Source organism: Hemicordylus capensis, chromosome 5, assembly GCF_027244095.1.
Source record: "Hemicordylus capensis ecotype Gifberg chromosome 5, rHemCap1.1.pri, whole genome shotgun sequence".
Classification (NCBI taxonomy): domain Eukaryota; kingdom Metazoa; phylum Chordata; class Lepidosauria; order Squamata; family Cordylidae; genus Hemicordylus; species Hemicordylus capensis.
Window position 1 is genome coordinate 4,109,836 of NC_069661.1, and position 12,044 is coordinate 4,121,879.

The 12,044-nt window shown below is 49.0% G+C and overlaps 1 protein-coding gene across 3 annotated transcripts in view; it reads left to right on the forward strand.

The window, feature by feature from the left end:
* LOC128327929 (transcription factor COE1-like) overlaps positions 1–12,044 on the forward strand; it is a 123,349-nt gene that overhangs the window by 63,066 nt on the left and 48,239 nt on the right. For all 3 annotated transcript variants that reach the window (XM_053257307.1, XM_053257305.1, XM_053257306.1), the window contains exon 8: positions 9,244–9,325. In XM_053257307.1, coding sequence (XP_053113282.1) covers positions 9,244–9,325 — 82 coding nt within the window. The remainder of the gene's footprint in view (positions 1–9,243; positions 9,326–12,044) is intronic.

Here is a 12,044-nt window from a genome sequence, read left to right on the forward strand (position 1 = left end):
GAACAGGGAGCCATTTTATTTATCTGTTTATATCTATGTAAACCGCTTTGGCAACTTTGCTGAAAAGCGATATGTAAATATCCGTCATATTTGTATTCATATACTTTTCTCTTTCTCTGAGTTCTTTCCTGGGCACTTCCACTCCTTTCCCGGAGCCTTTCTGCCTGCCTCACCCTGCTCTAGAATCTGAGCAGCTAAGCCTTTGGTGACCAGAAACCCGTTGCCCCTGCCCTTCTGTGACATCAGTGCAGTTCAGCCAATCATTGCCAGTGTCTTCACCACACTTCCAGCACCACCAAATCCCATAGTATGTGATAGTGCAGGTAGGTCTATTGGTGGCTGTTGGCAATGGGATCAGAAGCGAAACCTCCAAGTTGCGCGTTGGTTATACCTCTGACTGTCTCATGCTCATAATTTACAGGAGGGGAAGGCGTTGCCTTCTTGCTTGGACCTCTGAACTTACCAACCACTTCTGTCTGGGTTTGGTTGAAAACAGAATGCTGGACCATTTTGGCAACCGGTCCCAGCCTGCCTCTTGGCATGACCTCATCCCTCTTCTGATTCTCTGTTTAGCCCAGGGGTAGACAACCTTGGCTCGCCAGCTGCTGTTGAACCCCAGTTCCCATAATCCCTAGCCACAATTGTGGCAGCTGGGTCAGGTCCCACCTTAAGGGCTAAGCCAGATGTTTTCAACTTTGGGTCCCCTGATGTTGTCATACTACAATTCCTATCGTCCCCAGCCACAATGCTCCCCCCGGTCTGGGAACCCAAGGTTGGGAACCCCTAGAATCTAATCTCTCTCTCCATCCATCTCTTTTACCCTCTTACCAAACCATTCATTCCTTCATCGTCAGTTGCAGAGAAAGATGGGCTCATCTCTCTCCTCCACCTTTCTCGTGTCTCCTTCCTCCACTCCCCTCTTCCCTCTCTCTTTCTCTCTCTCTTGTTCTCATTCCCTCGTTCCTCGACGCCCAGCCCCTCTGGTTTAGAGAGCCCGATAAGTGCCCTATCAACATGTTAATCAAATTACTTAGGAGCTAAAATTGACGCTTTTCATTAATTATACAAGATTATTCTAATTGCAAATTCAAATTTATGCGCTCGGAACAGAAGGTGTTCAGAAGCGTTGCTGGGAATTTGCATATTAAATGGGGAGAGTTGTGCATTATGGATGCTAATGTATGCACATTGTCTTTATTTTTAACTCCCCGGGCCTGTATGTGCCGCTGCCGCTTAAGGAGGTGAAGGAGTCCGACGTGTGTTTATTATTATTTCTTTCTCTTGTCTCTTAGCTGGTGTCGGTGGCACCGGAGGGGAGGGCACTGGGCACGGCAGAAGCCCGAGGGGGGCTTGTTGGCTCCCTGTCAATCTTGCAAGGGGGAGGGGTACCTATTTATCTCCCTCCATCTCCCTCTCCCTCTCCCTCTCTCTCTCTCTCTCTCTCTCTATATATATATATATATATCTTTCCTCCACCTCCCTTTTGCATTCCTTCCTTTCCTTGATTACCACCTGCATGGAGAGCAGGAACTCCAGCCAACCAGAGTCTCAAATCGGCATCTCTCTTTCCTTGAGATTGTTTCACTTGTGTGATTAACCTCCAAAGTTTTCTTTTTAAAAAGAATCCTGAAAAACAGGGAACATGGCTTGAAGTGTTAATTTTTGTGAAGGGTTAGAGAGCACAGGGCCTTCTTCAGAAAAGGCCTCTTCAGTCATCACGGGGGGTGGGCGTAGTTTGCTGCCAGAAATAATTGCTGAATGGCGGCTGCTGCACACAAAGAGCCAGCTCTTGCGTCGTACAGAAGTTTCTAGCCCTCACGGAAGCAAAGATGCATTTGAATCGGGGCCAGTCTCAAACATGCAAAGGTGAGGATGGCCAGGCTGGGTAACTTAGATCAATGCTCTGCTGGGATTGTGTGTTTATATTGATTGAATACATTCAGCCCTATTCACATATTCTATTCAATGCTCATACCATGAGTGTATAGTGGTACACAGGTACAGATCTGTACACAGGTACAGTGTCTGAGATGTTATGTTGAATGCCGATACAGCAGTACCCTTCCTGGCTGTATCATGCATTTATTATTTTATTTATTGATTTGATTTGAGGGGCCTGTACCCAAGTTTGCTTTTAAAATCAATGCAGGTACAAGCCCTGTTCAGACATTACGTTGTACGAGTGTACAGATGTCTGTGCACTCATACTTGTGTTTGTGTGGATGACTGTAACACCTGTGTTCATTTAAAAAGTGAATCTGGGTACGCATCCCTCAAATGCATAGTACTGATAGGAAGTGTGCTGCTGTACTTTTGCCCGACATAATGTGTGAATAACTGTACCTGTGTATACTGTACATTAGTTGTACGAGTCTTCAACATAATCTCTGAATAGTGCTAACATTGTCCCACCCTTCCTTCAAGGTGGGTGGTAATTTGGTGTTGCACAGATTGCCCACCCGCCTTTTTATCCACACAACAATCCTGTGTGGTGGGACCCGTTAGGCTAAGAGACAGAGTGATAGGAAACAAGGTCACCCAGTAAGGGTTGTTGCTGAATAGGAACTAGACTTGGGTTTCCCTTGTCTGAGACCAGGGCTCTAACCACTGCACCACATGGACATTCTTGACAGTAGCCAACCATGAAATGCAAACAAGAGAGAGGGAAAATCCACAAGGGGCTTGACTGAATGGGCAGGCCCAGGAGAAGGAATATCAGTGAAAGGAAGATGCTGCTTTTTATGTTATTGATTTGTTGCCTTTCTCCCAAGGTATTCAAAACAATTTCCAGTAAAACTGTATCAAATTAAAACTAGAGATGAGCAGATTTCCTTAGTTCCAACCTGTTGTTGTTCTGGTTTTCTAATATCTCTTGGGTTCCGTTCCAGTTCCAACTGACATTCTGGATTTTGGAATGTAAACTTTGCATGAGAGCTTTGAGGGAACAATTTTTTTAAAAAAAAAAATCCCCAGTGTGGGGAAAGAGTTTAATTTTGGTGTGCTTTGACTGTAAAAAAGACAGAAGAGGAGACAGGCATCCCACCTTATCTGGCTTGCAAAATTCCAGAACCATACCGTTGGAAGAGTAACAGATTCTAACATTTTGGTAAACAAGTTCAGTGAAGCGGAACTCCAGGATTCTGAGTTGGGATCCAGCGGAGGTGGGTTCTGTAAGCATCCCTAATCAAAACACAGAGAGACGTTTCCCACAATCTTCCAAAAGCGGGCTAAGGGAGCCTAGCCCGCTTTGGGGCGATGGTGTGCTGCAGCGGGAGCCACACAGCTCCCGGCAGCTAACCGCCCGAAATACCTATCCCGTAAGACGAGGTTAACAGAGCGAGCGCTCCGTTAACCTCTTTTTGCTCGTGTGTTGCCACAGTGCGCAACAACGCATGAGTAGACCCCCGACCGGGAGGCTGCAAACAGCCTCTCAGGCTCGGGGGTCTCTCCAGAATGCCCCCCGCGCTTACGCGGGGCATCCCGGAACTTCTGGGGGCCACACGGCCCCTGATCCCCACAGCCCCTGCCGACTCCACGATGGATCATGTGGGTGCCCGATCCGGCCACCCAGGGCTGTAGGTTTGATCATCTGCTAGGAGAGCGAGCTAAGCCCACTCTCCCCTTAGACCTAACTTAATCTCTTCTCACTGAATGTGAGAAGAGCTTCAATATAAAGCAGGGTAGACCCATTCTCATGATTATAGTTAGGGAAGGACACGCATCCTACCCTAGTTGAGGAGCTGCATGATGTGTTTCCGTTTTCTGTGAGTTAAAAACAAGGTTGGAGGCAAGGAGCTTGTTTGTGTGCTAAGCCCCACCTGGGCAGCACGGTTTTTCCTCCTGCCGTATTCCTCGGGACGAAATCTGGGTAGGGCCTGGATACTACCCAGCTGGGACTTGACACACAATATTTTTTTAAACAAACAAACAAACAAACCCCCAAAAGCCTGGAGCACATGCAGCTCCTGATCCAGGGTAGGATACTTGTGCTACCCTAATTATAACCGTGTGGGCAAGTTTACCATGTACAAGGAATGGTTCTAGGAGGCCAGTGCATCTTGAGCACAAGCAGATATGCATAGCTGAGCATCCTCTTCTGTGTCTGTGTCTGTGGCCGACAAAACTAGAAAGCAGGAAACTAGAAAGCAGTTGACATACCCAGTCAAGGAGAGGAGTCACACACATGCAGGTCAATCACACCATCAAAAACTGTGTTGTGCCTGGGCTTGGGAGCTGTGTGTGCTCCCACTTTTTGGTAGTGTGGAAGCAAGGGAGGAGGAAAACCTGGGTATCTTTTTCTCATACCTTGCTTCCACACAGTCACTTCTACCCAAGTTTTCCTCCCACCTTGCTCTCAGACAGTTTTTGATTGTGTGAATGGTCTCAAGATCTGCCACTGAGCACTCCAGCTGTAGACCCTGACTCACATGATCTCCCCCATCCCCACATTTTTAAGGATGAAGGATTCTGCAGATTGGGCCTGTATGTATTACTTTTCATGTGCAGGGAGAGGGGGATGTCCATGGTATGCACCCATCTCTCTGCCCTGCAGGGGATCCTTAGCAGTGTGCTAGTGAACCAGCTCTTCAGCCCCAGTGAGTGTAATTGGGAGTCAGCAGAGTATATGTGTGTGGGTGTGGAGGTGCAAAATGGCCAGGCGTGAGCAGAGCAGCTGTGCAAATTGGACCTTGGGGGCATGCTTTTGAGTTCTCTGTCCGGCTTCTCATACTGTCCTTTGTGTAGAGGTGTGTGTGTGTGTGTGTGTGTGTGTGTGTGTGTGTGTGTGTGTGTGTGTGTGTTATAGAGAGAGGGAGGGAGGGAGAGAGAGAGATTCGAGCTGATTTGGCTTCTCTCCCCCTCGTTCCCGGGCCTCTCCAGACTTGCACACGGCTGCTTCCCGTTAATTATTGATGCTAGGATGACAATTATAGGACCGTACACAAGCACCCTAAATATTTCATCAGCCTGGAAAGCTGTTGGGGAATGGATCATCCTCGCTGGCTTCCATCCATCTTCGCAGGAGCTGTTTGCTGCTCCCTCTTGCCTCGGCCCACCTCCCTCCCCCTTCCAATCCTTTCCCAGTGATCCGGGGAACTGTGGCAGTGTCCAGGATTTCTAGTCCCCAGGATTTGGCCGCCTGATTTGCTGTGACCCAGAGGAGGCTGCTTGTCTCTCCGCATGCAAGCTGCTGGTTGTCTGGCGTCTGCAGGGTATGCTGGCGTGTCTCTTCTGGGACTCCACATCAGAGAGGCTTGTGTGGGCTTACTCAGCAGTTAATATTTGTGCCCCATGGACGGGTCTGACCGTCTCCTCCCCTGCCACCCATGAGGGAACGCTGACTGCCGACCCCTCTGAACTGAGCAAAGACTCCCTCTGTAAAGTGGCCGTTCTCCTTAGGTGGGGGTGGGGGGCAACTCTCCCTATCCAAACCCAGCACAGCAGCCCTCCCGTGGTTGCTGGTCTCTGCCTGGTGTTTCTGTTTAGCCTGCGAGCCCTTTGGGACCAGGAAAGATCTTGTTGGTTATTTCTCTTTCTATGTAAACCACTTCAAGCACTTTGTTGACTAGTGCTATATAGATGGTTGTCCTCGTCGTAGCATTAGTAGCCGTGCCACTTAGAATGGCCTTGCGCTGATTCAGAGCATCAGTCCATTGCGCCAGGGAATGTGCTCCAGGGACAGTATCAGCACCCAGGTTGCCCACAGGTCTCAGCACCCTCTGCAGGTCCATAGGGTTGCCAACAACGTCCATTGGTCCCAAAACCCACAGCAAATGATGCCAGCCACTGGTGCCTGTTAAAGGCAGGTACCTCTCCTTTGGGTATGCACATTTGCCCTCCTTCCCCCCCCCCCATAACAGCAGCCCAAGACACACAGGGACATAGGAAACTTATACCGAGTCAGACCTTATACTGAGTCAGACCACTGGTCCATCTAGCTCAGTACTGTCTACTCTGACAAGGCTGCACCAGGAGGAGTCTCTCTCGGCCCTACCTTGGAGATGCTGCCAGGGAGGGAACTTGGAACCTTCTGCATGCAAGCAGACAGGGGCTTTTCCTAGAGTGGCCCCATCCCCTCTAAGGGGGATATCTTACAGTGCTCACATGTAATCTCCCATTCAAATGCAAAACAGGGTGGATCCTGCTTAGCAAAGGGGACAATCCATGCTTGCTACCACAAGACCAGCTCAGACACAGAAATTATTATTTTTTCACTCATTAATGTGGTGCCATCTCTGACTGTGTGTGATGGCCAGGGAATTTAGGACCAACACAAAGAAGTGCTTCTTCAGACAGCGCATAATTAATCTATGGGATTTTCTGCCACGGGATGTGGTGACGGCCACTAGCTTGGATGGCTTTAAAAGGGGCTTGGACAAATTTGTGGAGGACGGGTCTATCAATGGCGACTAGTCGGAGGGCTATAGGCCACCTCCAGCCTCAGAGGCAAGATGCCTCTGAATACCAGTTGCAGGGGAGCAGCAGCAAGAGGGAAGGCAGGCCCTCACCTCTTGCTTGTTGGCTTCCTGGAGGCATCTGGTGGACCGCTGTGGGGAACAGGAGGCTGGACTAGATGGGCCTCCTTGGGCCTGATCCAGCCGGGCTGTAGTTATGCATAAGCTGAGAACAGGACCCTGTCTTGAGGGTCTTGCCATCTGCAAACAGGCACAAGCGAGCCCAACAGGACAGTTCGGAATGAGCAGAGAATGAATCTTGAGATCTCTGCCACTTCTGGAAGGCGTCGGGCATGCAGTGGTGGCTTGGAGAAGTTCTCTGTCTCCCACGCAGACCTTTTTCTGCCCCTCCCTGATTTCTTTCCCCCATGAGTCTCTGCCTGCCTCCCCTCACGCTGGGCTCAGATATCTCCAGGGTTAGTATTCCCTGATTGATTGTTCTCTGCAGCAATATAGCCCATTAGCTGCCTTGAAGGCAGCTGAGGATCAGTTACTAATCAATACCCTCTTAAGCAGAGCAGGATGAGCTGCTGGGCTGCCTTAAAGGGCCAGCACAGCCGCTGGGGATGTGGGGGAGAGCATCAGCGCACGCTGGGCCAGTTCATGCCTCCCAGGCCCTGCCTGCCTGCACACCCGTTGGGGAAAAGCTGCTTCTTACTGTGGTTAGGAACAAAAGCAGATTGGTCATAGCGTCCAGCCTGGCCGATCTTGATTGATTCTAACCAGATTGCTTGAAGAGAACGGAGATTTGAAAACCCCTTCCAACCTGGGGTTCGGATCTTGGTTTATTTCAAGCAATTTGCTTAGAATCAGCCAAACTTGGTCCGTTCGGATATGACGAGTGAGACTACAGAGGAGGAATTGGGAAGTGGCGTTTACAGTATTCATTTAAAATATGCATACACCTTTCAATTAAAAAAAGAAGTTTTCCAAGCAGTATATGTGGGAGAAGGTATGAGAAGATGGTCCCCTGTCCCCACCAGGGCTCACAGTCTAAAAAGACACACAAGGGAGACACCAGCAGCAGACACTGGAAGGATGGCATGCTGGGGTTGGATAGGGACAGTTGCTCTCCCCCTGCTCAGTAGAAAGGGAGCCACCACGGAAAAGACACCTCTCCTAGTTAACAGGTGGTTGGCCCCCAACGCTCCCTGGCTGGGAGCTTTCTGCTCGCTGGACTGTGGATTGAGCCTGAGACCCGCAATCCCTGGTCTGGCCAGCAGGGAGGGGAGGTTGCTCAGACATGACGTCCTTGGAACTTCTGACATCTTTTACAAAAAGAAGGATTGAACCCTTTCCCCCTTGTTGCAGCTGTGGAGATGATTTGCAGGCAGTGTTTATGCTTCTAAGTGTTCCTTGGCTAACATGAACTATGGAAATGGTTTTAATTAAATAGATTAATTAATAATTAATTAATTAATTTTAGCATATTGGTGTTCTGCCCCAAACTCACTTCTCTGGGCAGTTAACAATAAAACGACACTGTGCTTGTTATTTATATTTCTGCTGGCCGATGGCTGTAATAAAATTGATGATGATGATGATAAAACGACACAGATACAAAACAAAGTTAAAACATTACAACAATTTAAAACAATGATAGATTGTATAAGTCAAATTAAAAGCGTGAATGGGCAAATGTGTCTTAACAGCCCTTTAGAAAGTAGTCCAGAGATGGGGAGGCTCTTATTTCTGCAGGGAGCTCATTCCAAAGCCTCGGGGCAGGCCGACCCTGAGTTGGTGGCAGACGAGCCGACAGATCTCCCCTGGTGATCTCAATAGGTGGCGGGGCTCATAACTGAGAAGGCATTCTCTTAAATACCCTGGGCCTAAGCTGCTTAGGGATTTAAGCCAAAGAGTCAGCACAGGGGGAAAGGCGCCCCCTCCCCTGCACGGCATCCCTGATCCAAATGCAGGGGCAGGGGGTGGGCATGGCTGCTCTTCCAAGATGGAAAAGCTGTGGGTCGCGCCAGCCAGAGGACCACTTCAGCCCTCCCTGACGGAACAGAAGCTTGGCATGCAGCAAATCCCAGGTTCAGTCCCTGCTCTCTCTTTCCCAAGGAATCTCAGGCACCAGGACCTGGAAGGACCCCCAACTGAGAGCCATCAGTAGTCCATATCACTCCTATCTTAAAAGATCTACACTGGCTGCTGATACGTTTCCAGGCAAAATACAAAGTCTTGGTTGTAACCTATAAAGCCCTAAACAGCTTGGGCTCTGGGTATTTAAGAGAACGCCTTTTTCGCTATGAACCACACCGCCCATTGAGATCATCGGGAGAGGTTCGTCTGCAGTTGCCACCGGCCGGTCTGGTGGCTACTCAGGGACAGGCCTTTTCTGTTGCCGCCCCGAGGCTTTGGAACACTTTCCCTGCGGAAATAAGAGCCTCCCCATCTCTGACAACCTTTAAAAAAGGCAGTCAAGACACATTTGTTCTCCCAGGCTTTTAATTAGACAGTTTCCATTGTGTTTTTAATAGTTTTAACATTTTAAATTTTAATTGTTGTAATGTTTTAATCTTTCGATCTGTTGTTTTTATTGTTTTGTTGTAAACTGCCCAGAGACTTGCGTTTGGGGCGGTATACAAATACGTTAAAGAAATAATAAAAATAAAAAATAAATAAAAGGGCTGCTCTGGGCTAGGCAGAGCCACGGGCTACTTCAGCAGAAGGCAGCTCCGTGCGGCAGAGGGCATCCACTCCCAGACTGAGCTGCCTGTCACCTGCTTTCCCTCTTGGTAACTGTGTACGCCTGTCTCTCTTCTTCTTCTCCTCCTTCTCCTTCTCCTAGATTTTTCCTCAAGTTCTTCCTCAAATGCAACCAGAACTGCCTAAAGAATGCTGGGAACCCCCGGGACATGCGTCGCTTCCAGGTGAGACCCTGATCTAGGCATGCTCCTGTGAGCCCCCCTCCCCACACTCTCCCCCCAGCCCCCCTGGCCTGCCTCTTTGATTGCCTTGCCATGTGGGGTGTGGCTTGGCGGACTCGCTTGAGTCAAACCTGATCCTAGTGAAAGCTGGTGCATCGTCAGACCTTGTTGGTTTGCTCAAAACATTTGAATCCTGCTCCTCCAGTACACTGATGCTTAGAGCGACTGACATGTTGCTTTGACGAATTTCCAGGAAAAGGGCATTCCAGGGGTGTGGGGCAGCCATAGAGCATGCTTTGGGCACCGAAATGCTTTCGGCTGCACTATTGCAATGGAATATCGAGGAAAAGTTGGTCTCTGAGGAATTCAGGGCCCAAGCCTGTTAGGGTTTTAGAGGTCCAAGCCAGCCTCTTGAATCGGGTTGGAAGTTAACTGGCTGCCGAAGGCAGATGTTGGAGGGCTGAAGTCGTTTGCAGTCATTTGCCCCCCATTCTGCACCAGGGGAACCTCCCAAGCATCTCTGCAGGGCAGCCCCACATGGACTGAGACAGCAGTAAGCTGAGCGGTGTGAGAAGCTTGTGGGAAGTTCCAAGCACAAGTTTACTCACCCTCCACACATGCCCAGAAGTTTCTCATCTTCCTTCTCAGTTCAGATGCATGCTCTGTTTAGATGCCAAGCAGCGTCCTTGCACAATTTTTGCAATGCCACCTGCGGGCCAGCTCTTGCTTTCCGAGAAGAACCAGCTGTTTAACCCACTCACCCGAAAATGAGTAATCTGATTTTAGAAAGCAAGGGCTGGCCAGCAGGTGGCGCTGCAAAAATTGTGCAAGCACCCTGCTTGGCATCTGAATGAAGCATGAATTCATGCTGGGAAGGAAGATGGAAAGTGGCGGGACTGTGTGCAGAGTGAGTAAACACATGCTTGGAACTTGCACACAAGCTTATTGGTGTCTGGAAGGACTTCTAGAGGGTTCATTCATTTGACGGGTGGGCAGGCCACTTTTCCTGTGGATTTCTCCAAACTGCACTGGCCCCATATCCAAAGTGGAGGCGTCTTCTTTTGATGAGCACTTCACCAATGGAGGCTGCCTCTCTCCAGGAGGCTTTTCAGACAGCAGGCTTTGCCGCAAGGTTTACCCCGAGGCTTTACTGCAAGTTTATTTTTATTTATTGTTAAATTTGTATACCGCCTTTCATTAAAGCAATCACAAGGCGGTTCACATAGAAAACATTAAAACAAGACTATAAAAATTACACAATTAAAATATTATGCTAAAATATAAAAACAGATCTAATTAGAATTGTTTAAAATACATACATAAAAATAACCATTCAATCTACAAAGAAGCAGCAATGGAGATAATCACATAAAAGCCTGAGAAAAAGCCAAGTCTTCACATGTTTTCTAAGAGCCATGATGGAGACCAAGGAGCAAGTAGCCACTGGGAGAGCATTCCAGAGTCTGGGGGCAGCCACAGAGAAGGCCCTGTCCCGTGTGGACAACAACCGAATCTCCCTCATTGTCAGCACTCAGAGCAGAGCCCCCTCAGATGACCTTGTCAAGTGGGCAGCAACCCTTGGGAGCAGGGAGTCCCTCAGGTATCTCCAGCCCAAATGGTTAAGGGCTTTAAAGGTCAAAACCAGCACCTTGAATTGGACCCGGAAACAAACTGGCAGCTAGTGCAGCTCTTTCAAAATGGGTGTGATGTGCTCCCACTGGGCGGCTCCAGATAAAGCCCTCGCTGCTGCATTTTGCACTAGCTGCAGTTTCTGGATATTCTTCAAGGGCAGCCCCACATAGAGTGTGTTACAGTAATCCAGCCGTGATGTGACTAAGGCATGGCTAACTGTGCCCAGATCTGCCTTCTTGAGAAAGGGACGCAGCTAGCACACTAGCCAAAGCCCGTGCAAAGGCACCCCTGGCCACTGCCTCCACCTGAGCTTCCAAAAGCAGAGCTGGGTCTAGCAATACCCCCAAGCTGCACACCTGCTCTTTCAAGGGGAGTGCATCCCCATCCAGAACTGGTAGAATCTCCTCATCCCGATTGGCTCTCCGACTGACCAACATTACTTCCGTCTTGTCCGGATTCAGCCTCAGCTTCTTAACCAACATCCAGCCCATCAAGTTCAGGGCATAACGGATACTCTGGCGCAAAAAGAGAATTTTTTAACCCTGGACATAAATAGGGTTCCAATATGTAGGGGGGAATCCGATTCGTGTGTGAAGTGCTTTCTGAAATATCGCATGGATTGGGGGGTAAATCTGGCCCATATGTGAACTCACAGCCACCCTCCCAGAGTAAAGTTGTAGTAAAGTCTCTGTCTGGAAAAAAAACTCCAGGAGTCAGTGGAACATCTGACAGAGAGCAGAGATGCTTAGCAAGATATTCTCCCTCCCTCCCCACCCCTCTGATCAAGATCCAGAAGCAGTCACAGTGAAGCAGTTGGGGGGAAACAAGGAGCTACCCTGGGGTGATTGGGTGCCTCAGCAGGGGGTAGGAAGGGGTGTCCCAGCACCCATGCAAATGATTGCAGAGAGTGGGCTGTGACTGCCACAACTGGAGCCACATTTAAGCAAATATCCCAGAACAGGACAGAACATTCTTTATTACAGTCATTGACCAAGCCAAAAATACAATCAGTATCGAACAACCAGCCTTTACAAAACATAAGCAGAGGGTCAGCACAAAATAGTCATATAGACACAATATGTATACCCAA